We start from the raw sequence: 24,944 nt of genomic DNA, 5'->3' as shown, positions 1-24,944 counted from the left end.
AAGGAATGATTCCCACACCCAAATGTAGCAGATGAGTCTAGTAAAATAAGAACTGATCAATATCTGTTGAACTTGGCAGAGTCAATAAAAATGGCAACAAAAGGAATGTCATGTAAGAAGGTGAGCACAAGCCATTCTACCTTGAATTCAGAGTTAATAGAAGGTGGAGAGATGGACCACCTGGGATGTTTGGACACAGAGGTAACAGGACAAAAGCATAAAAGGTCATAAAATAAAAATTGTCCAGGTGATATGCCAGTCTTTAGACTGGATCTAAAACAAAGGCTGCATTTGATGAATGAGATCATGGAATTTAAGATTTCAGAAATGAAGCAGTTTAGATGATAACAAGACCCAAGAAATGGCTTTGAGTACAGGTAAAGAGAAGTCTAAATTTAAGTTTGTGTGCTGAACTATCAGATTTAGAGAGAGTTAAAATATTCAACTCCAAGTATTGATTTACTTTTCCATAGAATTCTGACAGTTGTTTATATCTTTTAGGTGCATATGTGTTCATGATCACTTGGTATTATTTTTCCTTCAGATTTTAACCTTGACATTTATATTGCTTAATATGAATACAACTACTGTGGATTTCTCTTAGTTATATTTATGATACTTTAATTAACCTTGTTTCAGCTTTTTCTGTTGTTTTATTTTAAATGTGTCTCTTATAGACAAAATGTTACAAAACCTTTTAAAAGTCCAATTTGAGAGTTTCTCAATCAGTATCGTAACTCATTTACGTTTCTGTATTTACTTTAATATTAGGATTTAACTTTTTTTTTGTTTTAAGTTACTATACTTTCTGTTTCTTTGCCCTCTTTTTTTCTATCTTCCATTGGCCAGTTGAATATGTGAAGCTTTTTATCTTTTTTTCTGTTTGTTACTCCCAATATTTAAAAAGCCATCATTATGTTTTTTTCTACATCTATATCCTTGTTTAACGTTATATATGTCATATTTTTTTTTTTTTTTTTTTTTTTTTTTTTTGAGACAGAGTTTCGCTCTTGTTACCCAGGCTGGAGTGCAATGGCATGATCTCGGCTCATCACAACCTCCACCTCCTGGGTTCAGGCAATTCTTCTGCCTCAGCCTCCTGAGTAGCTGTGATTACAGGCATGTGCCATCATGCCCAGCTAATTTTTTGCATTTTTAGTAGAGATGGGGTTTCACCATGTTGACCAGGATGGTCTCGATCCATTCACCTTGTGATCCACCCGCCTCGGCCTCCCAAAGTGTTGGGATTACAGGCTTGAGCCACCGCGCCAGGCCCTATGTCATATTCTTAAGTAAACATCTACTTTAGTATGGTCTCATCTCCTTGTTGTCATGTACCTTTCTGTGTTGATATTTATAGAATTAATGTAAGTGTAAAATTTGTCTATATATACATATCAATAGTAATACATATATAAATATTATGCATGTATGTATCTCTCTATATATCATAGAGTTACTTAGATCACAAAAAGTTTACTGTTCTTGACTCATTTTGTTTTTGTATCACTTTCATGGTTTTATTTATCTTCTGGAGTATTCCTTAATCTGTTTTTAAAGGGTCTTTTTGCCTCAAAGTTTCTGTGTTTTTATATCCAAAAAGAAAATGTAAAAGATACTTTGTTGACTATAAATGTGTAGGTTCAAAGTTCTTTACCTCTAATATTTCAAGTATTATCCCATTTTCTTCTTGCACTCAGTGTTGCTTAAAAGTTTCATCCTTGTTCTTTTGTAAACCTTTATTTTCACGTATCTGAAAATGTATGTTTTCCTTTGTCCTTGAATCTTACACTTTCTATGCCTATTATCTCCATTTTTGTTTTTGTCAAGAAATTTGCTCTTTCTTTCTATTTTATTATATTATTATTTTTAGGATGCTTACTTGCTGGGTGTAATTCTTATTTTGTCTGATTTATTAATTCTGTTTCGTCTGATACAAAATGGTGTGTTTGCTGTCTTTTTAAAATAACAAATGGATTCTTAGGTTTTTAATTATGGAGATACTTTAGGCTGGATTTTAGATTTTAACATCCATTCAGATAATGGTAAAACCGAAATTAGGGGAAAAAGTAAAATAGCGGTGTTAAAGGCAACGGCATAGCTTCCAAAGGTGGGTGAACTTTCACATGTAACCAAGAAAAGTTCCTTTCTAAAATAAGGGAACCTAGCATGCTTTATTGTCAAAGTGAAAAATTAAAGAGACCATGTCATTTATGACGTAAGCTTCCAGAGAGAAAATAGATGGATGATTTATGTGTCATTTTTACTGAATCCACTGCAAGTATCCAAAAAAAAAGCAGTTTGTTTAGCAATCTTCTCAGATCTCCTTCACATTTTTTCATTACAAAGTTTTCACCCATTTCATGTTAGAATATGAGTAAAATATCACAAAATAAAAATTCAAGTTTAATAACAAGAATTCACTTAAAGAATTTCAGATACTGGACTAACCAAAAGAAACAAAGTATGCACATGTATTAACCTAGATTCTTTAAAATCTCTCTATGCACAGGAGTTTAACATCTGACCATGGCTGGAGCTACATCCTTCACTGTAGTACCCATGACCACATGTGGCTATTTGAATTTAAAGTTAGTTCAAATTCAATAACTTATTTATTTTTATTTTTATTTTTTGGAGGGTTCTCACTTTGTTGCCCAGGCTGGAGTGCAGTGGAATGATCTCTGCTCACTATAGATTTTGCCTTCCTGGTTCAAGTGATTCTCCCACCTCAGCCTTTGAAGAAGCTGGGACTACAGGTTTGCACCATTTTGCCCAGCTAATTTTTGTATTTTTGGTAGAGACAAGGTTTCACTATATTGGCTAGGCTGATCTAGAAGTCCTGACCTCAAGTGATCCACATGCCTCAGCCTCCCAAAGTGCTGGGATTACAGGTGTTAGCCACTGCACCTGACCAAATTCGATAATATTTTAAAAAATTAAATGCAATTAAAATTTCAGTTTCTCAGTTACACTAGCCATATTTCATGTGTTTAGTAGTCATATGTAGTTAGTTATTATTGTTAATATATTGGTCATTTCAGATATAGGACATTCCCATCATTGTAGAAATTTCTATTACATACCGCAGGCCTTGAGGATTCTACAATGTCAGTTTCTTGCATGCTTTTCCACTTCATCTGTAACCACTCTTGTCCTTGTGCAATCTGCTCTATTCCCATTAATGCTCATTCTTTCTCAAAGATGTGAAACTTGTTCCTACATTAGGTCTTTCTCATTCCCTTCCCAAGGACCACCCTTTCCCATGTTATTCTTATCTCTGTTCAAACATCAGTAAATCTTTCTCTGATGTACTTTCTAAAATAACAACCATTTCATCAAGCTCTATCCTCTACCTGCTTTAATATCTTCAGCCCACTGTTTGTTATTAAGCTGTTTATGGGTCTGTTTCCTTAAGAATTTGAACTGCATAAGAGTGAGAATTTCATGCTGTTGGCTATGGTAGCTCCAGTTCTAACCACAATATCTCACAATAAACATTGCTTAGTTAATATTTGTTAAGATATGAATAGTGTTCCATATATTTTGAAGCATCTTAGTAGAATTCTCTGAACACTTAATTTTCTTAAGTTCCTAGATATCTTGCTTTGAAGATAATATCAATAGAATTATAAGATATTTTTCCATATCTATCAGAGTATACTCTCAATTGTATCTGCATATATCATGGGAAATTCACAGTACTACAGTTAACTAAATTAAACATTAACAATATCTTTGACTTTATATCACATTTAAAAATTACACTAAATGCAGTATGATGGAAGAGAAGAGAGCAAGGGCTAGAGCAGAGAGAGAGACAGAGAGAGAAAGAAACAACCATTTTTTAAACACATAAGCTTTTAAAATCTCCCTCGGCTAAAGTACAGAAGGAGGGAAATTTTCTATTTTAGAAAATAATTGAGAAAGGAATTAGGAAGCCAATGAGGTTTGGATTATAGAGCCAAATTTCTAGGATGCCAGTCCTTCCTCCACCACTCACTCACTATATAATCTGGGACAAATCATTGAATTTTTTTCTCTCGGTTTTCCTTTTCTGTATAGCAGAGTACTCATTTCATAGGATTATTATAAATATTAAATGAATGATGTATGCAAAGCATTTAGAACAGTGCATGGTACTTCTAATGGACTATAAAAGTGATTTTTATTGTTACTATTTAAAATGTCCATGATTATTGCTGTTTTTGCTGCTGCTGTTGCTGTTATATATTATTATTGGTCTTTAGATAAGGTAGAATGAAATGTTTTCATATATTCTGTATCTACAGAAATGTACTGGCAAATATTTAATGATAAATATTTAGATATCCACATGTAAGATACAATCATGCAATCAGAACATTTAAAACAAATAAAATTTGTGGAAGGTATTCTTTGTGCGTATTAAGTATAGGGACTCTGTCTGCCTAGAGATATTTTATGATAACCACTCTATTTATGTAGATACTGATTTCCAAGAGACTAGCTCAGGGAGCTTTGCCAAGTTGTCACCTGTCAGCCTTTGGACAAAAGTGCAAGGAAGAGCAACAAACCAAAGACCGTCAAACCAAAGATTGTCAAGATTCCTGCATTTTCTATTTTAAAGTAGTCTGTGTTTATATATATGTTATATTGAGGTTTTATATATATATAAACTCAATTTAAATTGTCTAAAAAACTTTTCAAGATTGCTAGAATTTTTCTCTCTGATTTCAGACTGAAGCATAACTTTTATCATTATGTACAATATTCTAAATGTATTATATTTTGCTAGATGGAGGACGTTATTGAGGATATAATCGATATGGAATCAAGTTTTAAAGAGGAAGGAACAGACTCTCCTCTGCTAATGCAAAGAACAGTAAGTGCTTTCAGACCCAGGAAGGTCATTGAAACTGAAATGAATACACTCTAATAATAAAAAAAAAACCATACATATATTGGATTAGCAAATGGTATTTTTTTTCTGCACTTTGAAACAGACAAGATAAAGATAAATACTAGAAAATATTTATTGGTGCAGAAAAAAAGATTTCCTAATAGTTGAGGAAGAATATAGTGCTTGTACTAATCTTTCTCTCTCTCTCTCTCTCTCTCTCTCTCTCTGTGTGTGTGTGTGTGTGTGTGTGTCTATCTAATTATATATACATGCGTCTAACTATTATCTAATTTGCTAGCATTTTCTGTAAGGAATTTAATCTTTAGATTTTTTATTTTAAGCACAGCATATAATCAAACACCCTTAAGAGGTCATGACTAAATTTTGACTATTTTCCCATGACTATTATAGCTTTCAGATTCAGAGGCTCTATACTTTTGTAGAAGAAAGAAAATATTACAACAATGAAAAATATAAATTTACTTCTAAGCCAATAGCCAGAGGTTAAAGTCAAATTGAAAAAGAAAGAACAGGCCTCACCCTCCTTTAAAGCATGTAGAAAGACTTCTGTGTTGAAATCAGCACAAATTCCTGGAATACTACTCAATGAAGAGATAGTGTCTTATCTCCTATTTGCTTGCTGTGTGCCTTCTGATTGTTCATTTATGATTCATAAAAATGTTATCTGTAAAGGGTGTATAAGCTCTTTCAACACATTTTGAAGGATTATTGTTGGTTTGCTTATGGTTTACACCCTTTTACAGAACACAAGAAGAAAGAATCTCAAAGATTGCAACTGAATTGTTACTTTAAACATTTATTTTTTGAAAAGTGAATTCTGACTGTACTGAGTATTGTGGACTATTCATCAATAAGTCAATAGGCTAGACTACATTTTGATGGATGTTTTCAATTTAGGGCCTAGAAAAATTGGTGGTGGAAGCATCTTTTCTCTTTTCTGCATCAATTCTTGAGTAGGCTATCTAGTGAGAGAAATGTCTCTACTCTGTTCTGCAGGACCTCCACAGAGTGCAAGTCAAGGCACCAATGTTAACTTTACCTGCTAAATATCAGATGAAGTTCAAAATCTGTATTTTGTTGCAGGATTCTTTTTTTCAGTTTTCATTTTTTTTAACTATAGAATAATTATTCTACCTTTTTTCTCTTAATATTTCAAGTAGCATAGTGACATAAAAACTCATTATCTAGATACATATGATATTAAGGCTACTATCTCCCTTTCTAATTTCACAGCATGAGGATACTATTTTCTTAACTAGTATTCAGTTTCTGAGTTTAAGGAAATGATATTAATTTCCTGCAAGCTTCTCCTCTTTGTACATGGTACTTACTTCATTGAAATTTTATACTGATACATTCTCTGTCGAATTACTTGCTTGTTTTGTAGAGTCTGTTTAGAAAGGCTTACTCAGTAAAAAATTGGTGATGAATTCTGTTGGGAATATGCTTTTGATATACAGAATGTACTTTTAAATAGATGGATACTACTGGCCTAAGTGTATTCACATAAAGAAATATCTGCTGTTGACCAACCAAAGATTATTGATAATTCTAGATCCACACATAAAACCAAGTAGTTTAATTAACCAAATATTTACTGAATACTTATTCTATGTAAAGCATAATATTCACACAGTATGATACTGCAAGTTGAGTGAGGCATAATTCACATGTCAAAAGATGACCATATAATGGGGTAGCACAGTGAGTTGCGCCTGAGAGTCAGGGAGAGAAAGAATGTGGAACATGTGTCAAACCCGGTTCTCATCTAGAAATTAAGCGAATCACTTAACCTGTCTTTTCTTCGGTATCTGTTTCTGTATTATGAGAATAATTAAAATATTGGTCTCCGAAGGCTTTTTTAAATTGATATAGACTACATGTGTGCATTTTAAATGCTGGTCAGAGATTTGCTCTGAAGCTCAAATGAAGGAGAAACCATGTGAAAGTGAGAATTTTTGGAAGTCCTTTAGAAAGAGGTGATGTTTGAAATATAGTTATGAAGTACTGTATAGTTAAGATTTTAAGAGATAGACATGAAGGCAGAAAAGTAGCGAGTTAAGAGAACAACATAAGGCAAGAAGTGAGAAAAAAGAGAATGTACAAGAATAGCTGGTAGAATAGGGGTAGGAAATTCTGAAGGATTTTTATAGTTTATGTAGATAAAAGCAAAGACTTGTTAGATTCAGAAAAAAGCTTTGAGTAAGTATATTAGCCAGTGAACTTTTGGTTGCAGGTGGTTAACCTGACTCATAAGGGGCTTAAGCATGAAAGGAATTTATTGGTTCATGCCATCTAAAAATCCCTAAGTAATATTGTATGTGGGCATCCCTTTGTAAATTTGTCTCTGTTTTCTTCTGTGCTGGCTTTATTCTCAGCCATTGAACAGACACTGTCATAGCCTATTCCCAGCCATGCATACACTTTTTTCTTGCTAACCTAGTTTTTTTCAGACATCCATTCCTTCACAAGAAAAAGGAAGTTTCTGATTAATTTAAACCAATTCTGGTGGCCCCATTTCCCTTGCCAGAGATTGTTTTAAGAATGGGCTCGTGCTGCAATTTTGGCAAGTTGAGCAGGATACTGAGAACTGCTTGGAAGTTTTCTTCAGTCTATACTTTCAAGAGAGAAGGGTTTTTGCTTCTCTATGATGTTATAGGACAATGTGATTTATGGGGCTGCTGTAGCCTTTTTTTCCTTTCTAACCAAAAGGTAGATAAAGTGAGGAAAAACAAAAGAAACAAAGGGAAAGAGAAAATCAACAGATACGCAAAGAAATGTTGCTTCTATGACCCTGGAGAATTATTTTGCCCATGGATTTTACATTATGTAAGTTTTTTTTTCTTTATTTTATGAGCTAATTATGCCAGGAGTTTTTGGTTCTCGTAAACAAATGCATCCTAATGGAAATATTCAGTTAGGTTGGAATACCTAAGAGGAAATCTTTTTCTTCTTAGTTCCAGTTAACGCTCTGGGATAAAACAGCAATGTCTGGCATATATCTATTTCTAAGCCAATGTCTCTGGGTCTTGGGCCTACACTAGCCCTGTGGCTTGAGCAGCCCTCCACAACACATTGTCCAGACTAAGAGTGAGAACCAAGAAAGCAGTAGTTGTTACCCAAGCAATTGTGAATGGATTCTAGTCAGGCTAAATCAACAGATGTTTATTACAGTAGGCTTAAAAAATGAGAATATTTATCAATAAGTTTTATTATGTTTACCTACTATATGACAAGGGTTGTCTGTGTTACTCCATTTTGCATTTCTATAAAGGAATACCTGAGGCTGGGTACTTTATAAAGAAAAGGGGATTATGTGGCTCATGACTCTGCAGACTGTATACAGGAAGCATTACCCCAGCATCTGCTTCTGGCAAGGGCCTCAGGAAGCTTCGGTCATGGTATAAAGGAAGAGGAGCCAGAGTGTCACCAGAGTGGTGAGAGAGGGCGCAAGAGAGTGGGGAGAAGTTGCCATGCTCTTTTAAATAATCAGCTCGCATGTGAATAATCATCCTAGCTCATTATCTAGGGCCAGCTCTACCACTTGTATCTGGGATCCCTTCCAAAGGACTTGATTTTTCCTAAATCTCTCCTCCTCCTAGATCATCAGTATATGCTGATCTCCTGGATTATAAATATCAGGATATATCAGCCTTTAATAGCACTCACTAAAAGCAAACCAAACCAAACACATTTCCTCTCTGGCTCCCAGACTAGTTCATGACTCCTTTACACACACACACAAACCTCACTGCCCACATTTTCTCCCTGCGTCCACTTCCTTCCCTGTCATTCTCTCATCTCCAGTAGAGATTTTATCTTCGACAGGGATCTGGAAACCAATCAATGCAAAAATCCAATAGCAAATTCTCCATTCTCACTTGACTTTTCTTCTCAGTGGGATTTGACATGGTTGACCATTTCCTTCTTCTTGAAGAGCTATCTGGGATTCTGTGGATTCTCTGATTTTTCACTCATTCTACTGGTTCTTTTTCCTCTAAGAAATGTCTGAGTTCTAGAGTGTCCCAAGGCTCAGTCTTCAGTCCTCTTTTCTCATATATCAGTACACAGCCTATAGGTAACATCAACACATCTCTGCCTAGATCATTCTCCTATATACCAGACTCATATATTCTACTGCTTACTTGATATCTTTTGTGGTTCTAACAGACATCTTAAACTTAACATAGCTGAAAAGAAGTCCTCCCTCCCAAATCTGCTTTTAGTTTATGTGAAACAAGCAAACACAAATGGTCATTCTCTGCTTTTCTCTCTCTCTTACTCCCATACCAACATCTAGCAGTATATCTTTGTAATCCAGAATTTCCAGAATCTCACAGCTTCCTATCATGTCCTCTTGTAAAACATATTCTTTGGGAGGCCGAGGCGGGTGGATCACGAAGTCAAGAGATCGAGACCATCCTGGTCAACATGGTGAAACCCCGCCCATCTCTACTAAAAATACAAAAAAATTAGCTGGGCATGGTGGCGCGTGCCTGTAGTCCAAGCTACTCGGAAGGCTGAGGCAGGAGAATTGCCTGAACCCAGGAGGCGGAGGTTGCGGTGAGCTGAGATCACGCCATTGCACTCCAGCCTGGGTAACAAGAGCGAAACTCCGTCTCAAAAAAAAAAAAAAAAAATCACATTCTGTTATCTCTCACTACTGCCACAGGCTCTGCTACTTTTTGTTCCCTTACAGCCGTTCTTCACAGAGCAGCCAGAAGAACCTTCCTAAAGCAATAATCAGATCCCGTTTCTCCTTGCTTAACATTTTATTAATTTTCTGAAACACTCAGATTATAATCCAGACACTTTATTGTAGTCAGCACTTCCCTTTCACTTCAGGGTCTGGATTCAATGGCACCCTTTCTTTTCCTGAAACATGGCAGGAATACTATCATCTTGAAACCATTGCACTTCCTTTTCTTAGTTTGGAATGCATTCATCTCAAAACTTTGCTTGGTTACCTCTTAATGATTCAGATTGTTAGTCAATGTCAGCTTGTCAAAGGGGCCTACCACTATTACCCTAACTGTAAGACTCTACCCCATGACTCCTCAAATCAATGTCTTATTTTATTTACCCTCTGACTTGTAAGTAGTGTAACACAAGTGATCTTATTTATTATTGCATTTACCTATTTATTCTGTGCTTCCACCTGTAGAATGCGAACTCCTTGAAGACAGGGATTTTGTCTGTCTCATTTACTGCTGTGTCTCTGGAGCCTAGAACAGTAGCCTGTTTTGTCGTTGTTGTTGTTGTTGTCAGTATCCAGCACAGTGACTAACAAACACATCATAGGTGCTCAGCAAATGCATGTTAAATAAATGACTAACATTCACACAAGTATTGAAATAATTTTTTTCATTATGATTCCTATTCAGGAATACTTTTAACTGACTAAAAGCAGAAGCAACAAGGATAAAGACAACAATAATAATAGCTACCATGCATTGGTTACTTACTAGGTGACAAGAATTATGCAAAATACTTTTTGTGAAAACTGCATTTAACTTCATGACAAACCTATGAGATAGAGACTGTTATTGCCTATTAAAATTTTATAAATGAGGAAAGAAGCTTAGAGAAGTTCAGTAGCTTGTCCAAGTTCATATAGTTAATGAATGGCAAAGTAGGGGCTTGAATTCAGCCCTGCATGAAACCAATGTAACTATCCTACTCACTCTGCTGTGCCAGCTGTTTCAGGAAAGTAGCCATTTCATAGAACTATAGAATCCTATGATTTGAAGGGACCTGAGATAGATCTGATCATCATCTACACTCCAGCTGAATGATTGTTTAGCCTCTATGTTTATATGTCTGTATTATTTCTACCCATTGGTCTTAGTTTCACCCCTTTCTTTCAGAGACGTGGTTGTGCATAGTAACTCATTTCTTTTAACATATATAGGTATTTTTCAATCAAGTGTCTGTAAATGCTGGTGGCATTTGGCAATCTAAGTAAACTGTTATAGTTCAAGATCATTCCAGAGACGAGGAGTGAGTAAATATTAACAACCCCCTGTGCTTGGTTGGAACTTGAAAGGACTGCATAACATCCGTGAGCAAGCTTTTGTCAATCACAGTCTAGACCAGATTAGTCTTAAAGTCCAAAGAAGAACCAAAGTTCACTTGAGTGTAGAAGTTTCTGCACAGTTCTCTTGGTTATTGTTTGCAAGTTTAAGGAAAAGAAAATGATGAAGGAGAAAGAGAAAACCATTGCTATTGTGAAGGTTATAGACACCTCAAAGTTAAAACTGGTGAGCAAGTATATTTTGAAATTCTTTCAGGGTTTGGAGATGAAAGCACATTACTGAATTTAAACTTTATAAACTTATAGTCAATAAAAAAAGGTATGTAAAAATTGAGCTTTGAAATGCATAAAATATATTCTGCTGTATCGACAAGTGTGTTTACTTACAAGATTGCTTTTAGTGCTCTGGACTATAGTAAAAATTATAGTAATATATTTAGTAAAAAATATTAAAACTAAAGTAATATTTATTACTACCTTTTTATCAAAAAGATGAAGGTTTCACACTGATTGTTGCAGTGTTAACATTAATAATTGTTTTTATTTATTACTAAATAGATCATATGTGTATATGTATGGTGCAAAAGTATTTATAAATTATCATTCTTTGTTTTGTATTTTCTCTTTCTATTATTGTATATAGTCACATATTGTATTTCCAGATAATCTCCCACTATATGTATAAACCAGGTCATCAAGGACAAGGGATCTCCTACTCCAGCTCAACACATTGTATTTACTCATGTCATAATAGGACAAAATTAATAACAATGACAACAGTGGGATTTCTCTATTCACTGTATGTCATTTAAACCGTATACTTCTGCTTTAGTAGCAAAGAAAACAAATCTAGAGAAATATTAATGGTGTGTGTCCTGAAACTATAAAGACTTTGCTTACTGCATATAAATGTATGAACACCCAAAGAGAAAGACAATGATCTTTCAAATGCCAAGTTTTTGCATGCACTGTGCACTGTATGCTCCTCTACCGTGATCCTCTTTATAACTGAAGTTTGTTTTCCTTTTATGTCTACAGTTATCCTATATACCCTTTTACCATTTTAGGGTCATGATGAATGTTTTCACAAGAAACACAATATAGAATCCAAGCAACTGAAAAAATTCCCTCAGTTTCCCTTGACACTCACATTAAATATGTGTTAGTGCACACACATATACATGTATATACATGTAAGATTTTTTTCCTTTTTTTTAAATCTCTACTAAGAAATTATCTGGACATATGTAACTACAAATAAGTCTTTTTTACATTTTTGTATTTATAATAAAATTATCTAGGATATTATATATGTGTATATGTATATACACATCTATGCAGAAAATTCTTAGCTTTGCATAAATAATCTATTTTTAGGATCATGGTAAATATACATTATAATGCCTTTTCTCTTGCTGAGTGAATAAAAATGAAGAATGATAAACAATTAATTTAAGTTCAATTAGAAAATGTATTGCAAGCTTAGCCCCATATTATCTGGGTGAAAGAAAAATAAACTGGGCTGGCCTGAGGAAGAGTGCTGGAGAGGGCTTACCCTAAGTTGAGCCTTAGATTTGGATGCTTACTGAAGAAATGGGGACAGTGATGGTCCAGAAAACAGCAGTGGAAAAATATAAAACTGAGAAAAATTAAATCCAATGCCTTGAAGCATCTTTGAGTTACATTTAAGAATAAAAGTTTTAAAGGCAAGGGCCCTTCTACCTATAGAGTGGATTTCTGGGTTTGAATCCAAGCTCTCTATTTCTTTATAAAGTTATATGATCATGAAATAATGATTTCATTTCTTAGAACTTTATTTTATGTTTAAAATGGCAATTATAATACTTCCTAGAGTTGTTACAAAGATTACTTGAGATCAAATTATTATTATGAAACTTGCTTGGTTTAATACCTAATACATAATAAATACTCAACTGTCTATGACATAGTACATATGTTAAGATCATGCTTGTAGTTTATTATCTTCTTGAACAAAATTTCCCATATATAAATTCACAGATTCCTTGCAGTAGCATTCTTCCTTCTCACACCCTCCCTCCCACTAGAGTTTGAAGTCTATTGTTGAGAGCCATGGGCACAGTATGTGTGTATGTGGGAATAAGAAATATTTCATCTTGAGAATAGTGGGAAATAATGTCAACTAGAGAAAGTGGGACCATACAGCGAAATGTTGAAAGCTACACACAAGATTTGGGATTAATACATGAGTTAAGGCAGAAAGATTTTAGATTTCAGAGTTTTTGACTGGGAGAGAGCAGAAGGGGAAGTTGTATTTTTAAACTATGAGTCTGGGAGGGGTGGTGGTAGTTAATTGAGAGAGATAAAGAAATACTGGTGGCAGGGAACATAATTTAGGCTCAGAGCACTGAGGATCTTGAAATATGAGAATAGGGAAGAATATTCAAACTGAGAAATAGCTTTTGGAAAAAGTCATAACTGAGTGATAGATCAGATATAAAATATGGATAGGGAAGAGGCCAGAATAGTAGAAAGAGCGTATGTGGAATTCAGTCAGGTTATTTATGTTGTCCTGTATTTGTCCTAATAAGAATAAATTGATATGTAAACATTTTCAGAGGTTATTTAGATGTTTCTACAATAATTTTGGACCCAGATTTTATTTTCTTATAGGACAGTGCTGATTTTAAATAAAAACAAAGCTGCATTTATCTAGGGTTGTGAAAATATGTATTTTCTTAATGCACTAAATTTGAATAAAAGTTTCACTGTCTTTCCTTCCAGACTTAAAATTGCAATTTGGAGACATTAGCAACTTCAACTTAAAAGAAAAGTGTCATTTTGATAATATATGAGACAAATGTACATGATTCCTTATCCTAATGGTAAACAAATGTGTAGTGGAAAGTTTGATCCTTAAGAATTCCATTTAGAAACAAAACACACTGCCATGTGTGTACCTATGCAACTGTATTGCATGCTCTGCACATGTACCCCAAAACCTAAAATGCAATAAAAAATAAAAATAAAAATAAAAAAAAGAATTCCATTTAGAAAATATGCAGATATATGGTAAATAGCATTTCATAATTTTGTTTGAAATTAGATATAGGGAAACACTAATCATTCTACATGTAATCACATCAGGATATTAAGAGTAACACATTTGATGAACAGGATCAGCATATGTAAGCCTGAAGAGGTAGGAAAACTTCCCTTTAGGAAACTATTACTGTGGTAGAATTTTTGTAGGTAAGAAATATTATATCAAACTATTTACTGGTCTATCCAAAAAAGTTTATGAAACATATACCTTATGGGTAGAATTACTTTCATATCAACATTAATTAAAACTTAATTAATTTAAAACTCTATAGAAAACTCCAGTTAGGCATTTAAAAAGAAAATCTGGCAGCACTGTGAAATTTTTACTGTCATTTCTACAGTTGTTACCACACTTGACAGCACTGACCTTGTCTGTTCTTTCTCCTTTGCTGGTCTACCAGTCATTGCACTAAGAAAACATGATTAACTTGTTTTTATCTTAGTTGTTTTTAACTTTGTATATATAAAGTATATCAAGCTGTGTGTGACATTTTGTAACTTGCATGTTTTCTTTTAATATAGTATTCTACATGAAGAGAGAGACTGATACTGTAAAAATATCACTTTTCTTCTCTTACCTTGTTACTTTGGCTAGAATTTTAAAAGCAAAGTTGAATGTCAAAAGGAATGATTTCAAAAGGAGTAATTATAATACTTTCTCAATTATGATTTTTGCCTTGCCTTTAAAGTTGTTTGGAAGTTTTTACAAAATGACATGATATATTTCTCGAAAATATGATACTTTTCCCCATAAAATTATCTGGTTCAGATATTTTCTTGTGAAGTATGTTTAAAGTTTGTTTTGATTCTTTAGTAATCATAATATAATTACAACTATTAATTACTTCTTCAGTCAGTAATTATATTCATTAAGTAATATTTTTCTTGAACATTTTGCATTTTGTCTAAGCATTTACAATCATTGGCAAATTTTGTCAACCGTGAACATAGATCATTTCACTTATTCCTTTCCAATATGGGTAAATTTTGTTACTTTTTCTTGCCAAATTATTCTGGCTAAAATTTACAAATCTATGTCGATTGGAATTGGTGAAGATAGGCATCCTTGTCTTGTTCCCTATTGGTAGTATATCCTATTATCTTTTTATATTGGGGTAAAATATATATAACAAAAAATTTACCATTTTAACCATTTTAAGTGTGCAATTCAAAGGCATTGAATACCTTCATAATGTGCAACTAACACCACTATCCATTTCCTAAACTTCATCATCATCCCAAGAAAAAACTCTGTACCCGTTAAGCAATAGCTCCCCTTATCTCTGTGTCTCCAGTACCTAGTAACCTTCGGTCCACAGTCTCTATGAATCTCACTATTCTAGGTACCTCATATAAGTAAAAAACACAGTATTTATCCTGTTGTGTTTGGCTTATTTCACTTAGCATAATTTTTTCAAGCTTGAGTAATATTCCATTACATGAATACACAACATTTTATTTATCTGTTCATCTGTTGATGGACAATTGACTATTGTAAATAATGCTAATATGGACACTGCTGTGCAATGATCTGTTTAAGTCCCTGCTTTCAATTCTTTGGGATACACACTTAGAAGTGAAATTACCGGATCATATGCTAATTCTGTTTAACTTTTGAGGAACCTCCATACTGCTTTCCACAATGGCTACACATTTCACATTCCCACCAGCACTCCTCAATTATTCTTTAGATATTAGCCATCCTAACGAGCCTGAAGTATCACACTGTAGCTTTGGTTTGCATTTCTCTAATGACTAGTGATGTTGGGCATCTTTTCATGTGCTTATTGGCCATTTGCATATATATTTATTGGAGAAATGTCTATTCAAATCTTTTGCTCATTTTAAAAATGCATTGTTAGTTTTTGTTGTTGACTTAAAGATTTATTTTTATGTATATATTCTCGATATTAATCTCTTAAGCGATATGTGATCTGCTTGTAGCTTCTCCTATTGTGTGGGTTGTCTTTTCACACTCCTCATAGTGTCCTCTGTTGTACAAAGGTTTTAAATTTTGATGATGTCCAATTATCTATTTTTTCTTTTGTTGCCTGTGATTTTGTTAACATTTCCTCAAATCATGACCAAATCCAATGTCATGAAGCTTTTATTCTCTGCTTTCTTCTAAGAATGTTACAATTTTTTTACTTATGTTTATATCTTTGATTCATTTTGAGTTAATTTTTGTATATGGTGTTAGGTAAACATCTAACTTCATTCTTTTGCATGATAACAGCCAGTTTTCCCAACACCATTTGTTGAAAATAATTCCTTTCCTCACTGAGTGGCCTTGGCAACTTTGTCAAAAATTATTTGACCATAAAATAGAGTTTATTTCTGGACTTGCATTTATACTCCCTAGGTCTATATATCTTATTGCCAGACTCACACTGGCATGGATTTACATTACTGCAGCTTTATAATTGGTTTTGAAATCTAGAAATGTGAGTCCTTCAACTTTTTTCTTTCTCAAGATTGTTTCGATTATGCAGGGTCTCTTGAGATTTCATGGGAATTTAAAATGCATTTTTTCTATTTCTTTAAAAAATGCAGTTGGAATTTGATAAAAATTGAGTTATAGACTGCTTTAGATAATGTTGTCATGTTAACAATATTATTTCTTTCCATCCAGTAACACAAAATGCCTTTCCACTTATTTATGATTTCTTTCATTTCACTCAGCAGTATTTTTTAGTTTTCAGTGTATAAGTCTTTTGCTTCTTGAGTTAAGTTTATTCCTACGTATTTCTTAACTTCTGATGCTATTTAATTGGAATAGTTTTCTTAATTTCTTTTTCAGTTTGTTCATGATTCATGTGTAAAATGCATTTGATTTTTGAGCTAGTAATTGAATTCAGTTAAGCTGTAGTACACAAAATCAGCAGTTTATGTACGTGTGCATGTGTGTATGTGTGTGTGCGTGTGTGCATGTGCGCGCGTGTGCCTGAGTAGGTATAGAATCTTAGGGAGGGTTTTCTTAACATAAGATCATGTCATCAGTTAACAGATCATTTCACTTATTCCTTTTCAATATGGATAACATTTGTTACTTTTCCTTGCCTACTTATTCTCAACAAAACTTACAATACTATGTTGAATAGAAATAGTGAAAATAGGCATCCTTATCTTGCTCCTAATCTTAGGGGAGGAACTTACTACCTTTTAAATCTAACATATACTGTAGTTACTCTCTTCTTTCATTTGAAATGTTATTCACTTAATCAATTTTGCCAGAAGCATGACCATCTTGTTAATTTTTTTTCAAATAAAAACAACTTTGGCTTTGTGAATCTATTATTGTGTTGTTGTTTTGTTCTATATTGGTTTATGGTCTTATTTTATTATATTATCTGTTCTAGTTTTTTTTTGTTTATTGGTTGTTTTTTCCTATTTTATAAAGAATAATGCTTAATTTACATAATTCAAAAATGAATATATTTATCATTTAAGGCTATGAATTTTCTTTAAAGCATTGTTTTTGCCATATCCCAGACATTTCTTTACATGTGTTTTATCTTTGTTTTATTTTAAAACTCCAGTATGATTTCATCTTAAACTTTGAGGTTTTTAACAATTTTCTAAAATTTCCAAGTATTTTGGCAATCAGATACTCTATGAAATGTGTTGAGGGTTTCTTTTGACTAAGCACCTAATCAGTTTTTGTATATGATCCATATGTACTTGAGAAAAGTATATTATACTGTATTTATTCATGTAAAACTATATACATGTCTATTGGGCTGAGCTTTTACATTTATTGTTTAAATCTTCCATAGAATTACAGATTATTTTTGTATGCTTGACTTTTCAAAAATGAGGAGATATGTGTTAAAGTCTTCCACTGTGATGGTGTATTTATTCATTTCCCCTTGTAGTTCTAAATATTTTGTTTCACATGTTTGGAGGTTACTTTATGAGGAGTACACATGCTTGCAATTGTTATACCTCTTAGAAATAGTGACTCATTTTCACTAATAATTTTTTAAGCATGAAAGCTCTTTTATCTGGTGTTAATATAGCTACATTATTTTCCCTGTGGATGTTATTTGCTGGATGTATCTTTTTTCATTCTTTAACTTTTAATCTTTAGGTGTCCTCTTATTACATGGATATGTCTCTTGTAAGATACTAATGTCTAGTTCCTGTTTTCTTACATCATCTGTGAAGCCTTTATCTAGGGAGTTTGACCTATTTACATCAATTATTATTATTGATATATTTTCACTTGCTCTTCTTATCTTAATTCATTTTTGTGTCTTGTTTTTAATGTGTTTCTCTTTAATACATTCTCACCACTTTCACATCCTATGGCTCCCTGCTATATCAACCCAATTCTGCTGATATTATCTAGATTGAGTTACATGGTTATGTGTTTCACCTAATCTTCAATCTTGAATCCACCCCCATTATTTATTCCAGAATCACTTTACCAAGATATCTAATCAATTTTATTTTATATTTTTGAGTTTATTTCTAAAATATCTCTACTTAGTTAAGCACTTTACCCAGTGTAAGTCTTTGTGGGATAAACTCTCTTAAGCACTGTATGCCTAAGAATATTTTTTATCATGGCCTCATATGTAAATGACATTTGAGCTAGATATAAAGCTCTGTTTTAATTTTTCTTTCAATGTTCTAAAATGCATATTTGTTTTATTTTTCCATTACTTTTGCTATTGGAAAGTTTTACATTACTTGGAATTTTGTTCTTTGTACATAATCTTTCTTTTGGCTTTTAGATATTTTTCTCTTTATTATTGTACACAGTTTCATCTTAGTATAATATATCTGAATGTAGGTTTTTCTATCATTCTTGTTAGCCATTCTATAAACACTTTGATTTTTAAATGAAAAGAAAATGATGATAACATAAGGTAAAATAAAATAAAACACTGTGGTCTATTAATTATTATTCCTAAAAATGTGTCTCAATTATGTAAAAAAATTTTTTCTTCCAATTTTATTTTTCTCTCTTTTTGAAAATTCTGTTATCTGTGTTATTAAGTTCTAATAGTTCTCTCCTCTATATTGTTAAGGTGTTTTTTCAGATGTTCTATTTCTTAGTCCTTTTCCTTATCGTCTCGGGAGATAACTGCAAAATTTTGGTTTTATATTTTACCAATTCTTTTATTTCTTTTTTATTGTTTCCATTATGTTGTTTTTTCAATTCTACAGGTTTTTTTTCCCTAAGCATTCTATTTCTCATATCCCTCATTTCTCCTTGGTCTCTTTAGACATTATGTTTACTTGTTGTTATTTTATATTAAAAGTTATTACAAATGCATATGATGTTTTTTATAATATTGCTAGTTGCCTTACTTTTGAAATAGACATTTTCCTCAATCGTTTCAATATTTTGACCTGCTGGCTCATTTTCTTCAAGAAATATTAGTTACTGTAGATAGCAGTGTATATGCGGAAAGGTTAGATTCTGTCTGTTTCAGTCACTATGACCTCAGTAGTGGAGATGTGAATAAAATCTAAGGTGAAGAGCCTCTGATACCAGGAAACTACTGTCAATCACTCCTCAACTCAAAGTAGTTTCTCAGACCAGGAGTCCATTTTTTTTCTATCAGACAGAAGTATTGCTTTGTAGAGAAGTAGACTGTGCTCTATCAGGCCTTCTCTCTCACTTTGTTGACTGGATTTTATTTTGTTTATTTTATGTCTTTAAAGGTTGTGAATTTTTTGTTAATAATACGTTTGTCTTTTGAACACGTAGAAGATTTTGCCTTACTGAGAAAGCAACCTTTAAAAAAATCATAATGAATATTTCTTCATAAAATAGGTATTTATTTGCCTACTGATCTGCAACATAAAGTTAAAACTTAGACCTTATTAGCTAAATAAGCTATACTGTTGACAAAGGTTGATAAAAGTTTTCTTTGGTAGCTTTTTCAGAGGTGATTGCAATCTGTACATTTTCACTAATGTACTCTTACATCTTTTAGTGGGGAAATGCACTTTAGGTTACATAAAGTGTATTACATACTTTGAAATTGAACTCAATTGCTTAATGATATTCAACAAGTGATTAGCCATTTACATGAAACAGGGCAGTACCTACAGCATAAAATTAAATAGGATATTAATTATTGTGCTTTAGGGCATAAATTAGACAATAACCAAGATCAGGAAAATATGTAATATGGCTACAGTTAAGCAGGATTAGATTCATTATCAGATTTTCAACCCCATTTCTAAGGAATAATGCACTGGGTCCTGTCTGACCAGGTAACATGGAGGCAAGGAAATGGTAAAGTTAGGAAACTCTTACTTTATTGTTGCAGTAGATCTATAATATGGCTCCTTTTCTTCCTTAACATTTCTGCAACTTGCCACTTCTACATTGAAATCTATCTGAATTCAGGCTCCTCAGAGAAAAAGTGCCCTTTTCCTAGTTTTGTCCCCCTCACTCCCTTTTTGTTCAATGTGTCCATTATGCTTCTCAAAGGCACAGTGTAAATGTACAATTCAGGCTGGTGATGCCTCAGCTCATAACCATCAGGCCTTTCAAAAATGACCTTGGAAAATTTACACTTTAAAAAGTATGACTAGGTGAGTCACATCTTAGAAAAGTGTCTGCTTTTTGGATTTCTTCCAAAGAATAATTGTATTTATCTGATACTAACACATTGTCTGCCTAATTTGGTCAACTTTGTCCTTTTTTTGCAGAAAAGAAAATCGAGGAGGAATAGCTGACTTCAATATCTGAGTTACTTAGCTCCCTTCCAAGAACAATAAAGCAAAATTCTTTTTTTTTGTTTAAATAAACAAAATTCTTTTTTTTTGTTTATATAAACAAAATTCTTTATTGTTCCAAGAACAAAATAAACAAATTAAACAATTTAAAAAACAAAATAAACAATTCTTTATTGTTCCAAGAACAATAAAGCAAAACAATAAAGTAAATTCTTAAAAAATGAATTTACATAAAATAAATGTGAAGAGTCCTAATAGAGTTAATAGTGAAAAAATATGAAAATATACATCTAAGTGTGATACAAGTCTAAAATGTCCTTATGGATATGCATATAAACTGATGTGTTTTCAAATGTATTTTCAAAATCTTTTCCCTCAGGTATATACAATATTTATTGTATATACTACAATAGATTATCATCTCAGAAACTAATTTTAGTCATAATATGTCCTTTCTTCATATTTTTTTCCAGTCTGATTTTATAAATTCTTTCAGATTGAATTGGAATTTTGCAAAAAGTGTTTTCTGAAGTTAGATTCTTCATGAAAAACTTGTTAGAGCATTGTTTGATTGTATGTTTTGTTTCTAGTCCTTGAGGAAAGAAAAAAAATTACTTCGTATTCAGCTCTTGCTTTATTGCACAGAAATGGAATAAAGATACTTACAATGGAAATAGCTTAAAATTTCAAATGCTACATTGTAAATGCTGCTTGTTCTGAAATAATGAGTATTAATATGAAATATGAATATTACTCACATTTAATTTTCTTGGGAAGTCAAATAGATAAGCACACTTTGAATAATGAATTGGTGCCATTTTGGAATTGTATATGAAGCACCTTAGCATTTCTGAAAAATTGTTCCCAAGAAGCAGTTCAGGAATTTCAGTGTTGCTATAATTGGATTTACCATATATTCACTAGAGGCAAAAGTAGTTTTAGACTACTTTTGGTTACCAGCTGGGATATTTATAGTAATCTAGAACAGTAAGTGTGCAATGGGAAAAGGTACGCCTTCTAGGAAGGAAAGAGAGTCTCATTTAATTCATAGTGCAGAACCCTCTTGACTGTGAGTTGCTGGTAGCACTGATGGTATTCAGAAGGCTCCCAAAATGTTCAACCATTGTACCTAATTTGTGGGATGTGATGAACTTTCCAGCTTTGCAAAGATGTGTATTGATTTTTGTCCGAAATGATATTTTTAATTGTATCTATTTGTAACCAGGTCATGTGCTGGATCAAACTTACCTAACCTTGTAAATATTAATAGGAAGTTTTCCTTCATACATGTACTGATTTCTGTTTTTGCTTAAACACATATAACTTTATTTCAGCACACCTTATCCACAAGCATTTTATAATGTATTTTTAAAACGTTAATGCATACTCATGTCTTGTTTAAAAGTAAAATGCCTTAAATTACACATTATTATTAACAAAATGCCACATTTAAAGTGGAAAATGTAAAACATACAACTAAATATATATCAATTTACTCAAAAGATTTTATTAATCTTTTCTTCCTTTTTCCTCTCAAGTTATCTGGAAGCATTTTGGATGTGTATAGTGGTGAACAAGGAATTTCACCAATTAACATGGGGCTTACAAGTGCTTCCTGTCCAAGTAGTCTACCAATGAAAAGAGAAATTACAGGTAATGTTGCTTTTATAGTTTTATCCTTTTTATTTTTATTAATGACATAAGGTATAAGTGGCATATATTATGTGAACTAGAATTTTAAAAATATATCAAAACAATTACAAAAAAAGGAGACAGAGAGTAAATTCATCATTTCTTTTTTTGATAGCCAAGGAGTAAGTTAATGTAACTTAGAGTTTGACTGAACTGATTCATTATTTTAGAAATTGAGCAAATATGCACATATGTTTTGTATAAATATATATATATGTATATACACACACAGATATACATACATAATAAAAGTTTAATTTAATGAAAGTTTATTTTTACAGTAAATAAATGCCCTTTATTAACATGGTTGCAAAGTGATATAATAAATTGGAGAAATTAGTCTATTCTTTGAAGAATTTGATAAAAAACAAATACTATTTTTTTTCCTTTTTAGCTTGTTTTATGGATTTAATGATAGACTCACATTTAATTTTCTTAGTTGTAAATAAACCCTCAATTTTCAATAGTTTATTTCAAAATTGTTACAATTTAAATTGTAGAAGCATAGTCAATTTTTTTCCAAAATATAGATGAAGAAATCAACCTTGGGTCAGAGGGGCTACTTTCCCAAAAATGTGACAGTTGATTACAAGCAGAACTGGCTTAACATAAGAATTTCCAGACTTACAAGTCCAGTGTTAGTCCCTCCAAAAGAACAAAGTAAATCAATTCACTTGAGGTTCTATAATACACCTTTGGTTTGGAGCTCAAACACCAATCTTTTGTAAGTTTACCTAGTTAATGGTAAAATTTTAAATAAATACAACATGACCACTTTTAAAGCATAATCAATAATTCAAAAATGTCTATGCATTCAAATTATTCAGACTAAAATTAATGAATATAGTTTTAAACAAATACACTAAATAAACTGCATTATTTTATTAACTTTTTAAGCTATGACTCTAACAATATTCTATTCATTATTTTTGTTGCATAACAACAAATTACCCCTGAAATTGACCAACTTAAAGTAATAAACATTTATAATCTCATTCAATCTCTGAGCATCAATAATGCAGGAGCGGCCTAGTGAAATCGTTCTGACCAGAGTCTCTCATGAGGCTGTTGTCAAGACGTCAGCCAGAAGTACAGACACCTGAGACTTGACTGAGACTGGAGGATGTGCTCCCAAGGTGTTTCACTCAGGATCTTGTAGGATAGTGCTGCCTGTTGGAAAGTGGTCTTTGTTCCTGACTGCTTGGACTTCTTCATAGGGTTGCTTGAGTGTCCTCATGACATGAGAACTAGAGATCAAAGAGACACTGATATGAAAGTTAAAAATTTCTTCTGTTATCTAGCCTTGGACACTAGTCATTTCCATAACAAACCAGTGGCATCACAGGTCAGCCTTGTTTATTTAATGTGGGAGGGAACTACAAAGCATGAATACTACAAAGTAAGAATCATTGTAGGCCATCCTGGAGGCTGACAGTTATATAAACACAACCACATCATGCATAGAGGAAAGTGCCATTTACTGGAAGAAATGGCACTTTCACACTTTTCCACAAGTGTGGAATTGTTTCATGTGGATATTTGAGAAATATAGTGAGTTCCAACTCTCAGGATGTAGAAATAAATTACAAATAAAATATTAAGTTGGAACAATTTCTTTCTGAATCTCAAAATTCTAAAAATAATAATTGAATACTATAATATTTTCTGTGTAGTATATTTATTTTGGTTATCACAATGATTATAAGATAGGTGTTGTATGATAGTCATTTTACAGATGAAGAGCCTGAGACACAGAGAAGTTTGGTAATAGATCACATGACTATTAAATTGAAGGCCAGAATATAAATTTAGTTTCTCTTATCCCAGAGCCTAAAAGCTTTGCCATTGCCTTTTACTGAAGAGTACTCTGTTCCAAATTTCTGAATATCTGCATCAAAAATATTATTGTATCATTTTGGGGAAAGTAATATTGTATCTTGACCTAGTAGTTCTGAATTACATTGCCTTGAGGGGTTTTAAGATAGAAGTAAGCATTGTTCATATTTTTCTTTTCATCAGAAACTGACACTAGAGCTTTAGCAAAAGAGAGACAAAAAAAGGACAACCACAACCTCAGTGAGTATATATATTTTTCTATATAAAATTAATGCAAAAGGAAATGCATGGAGATCAAAGTGTTGGGTGTTTTATTATCACTCCATAAGTATTTTGATGTCAGACGACCAAAATTAACTGCACATACAACTTGATTTATTTTGGGAAATATTAACAATGTGAACTCTCAGAAAAGCTGCCTATTTTCACTAAATGAAACATCTCTAATTCCCTCCTTGATCATTCACTGCCAAGAAGGTTGCCTGTGACTGAGATGAGTGCATTTGTTTATATATGAATTCTGTGGTGACTCATTGACTCAAAGGTTTAAAGAAATAAAAGTGACTTTTGAAAATGTACAACATTTAAATAGTAAGAAACATAACTCCAGGTTCTCATTTTTCTGTGTCTATTTGTTCCTCCCTTCTTAATGATATGTTATCTGAAAGGCATTGCTATGTTGTGCGGAATTCC

The 24,944-nt window shown here is 32.6% G+C and overlaps 1 protein-coding gene across 3 annotated transcripts in view; it reads left to right on the top strand.

The window, feature by feature from the left end:
* Positions 1-24,944, top strand: part of TFEC (transcription factor EC) — an 83,797-nt gene that overhangs the window by 42,912 nt on the left and 15,941 nt on the right. For 2 of the 3 annotated variants that reach the window (XM_002751763.7, XM_054237469.2), the window contains 3 exons: positions 4,778-4,864; positions 22,262-22,376; positions 24,435-24,491. In XM_002751763.7, coding sequence (XP_002751809.1) covers positions 4,778-4,864; positions 22,262-22,376; positions 24,435-24,491 — 259 coding nt within the window. Of the gene's footprint in view, positions 1-4,777; positions 4,865-11,077; positions 11,164-22,261; positions 22,377-24,434; positions 24,492-24,944 lie in introns of those variants that run through there. The other variant, XM_009002735.5, reaches the window with a different exon arrangement.

This window comes from Callithrix jacchus, chromosome 11 (assembly GCF_049354715.1).
Source record: "Callithrix jacchus isolate 240 chromosome 11, calJac240_pri, whole genome shotgun sequence".
Taxonomy (NCBI): Eukaryota; Metazoa; Chordata; class Mammalia; order Primates; family Cebidae; genus Callithrix; species Callithrix jacchus.
Note: the sequence above shows the minus strand (reverse complement) of the source record. Positions and strands in the feature narration are given on the sequence as shown.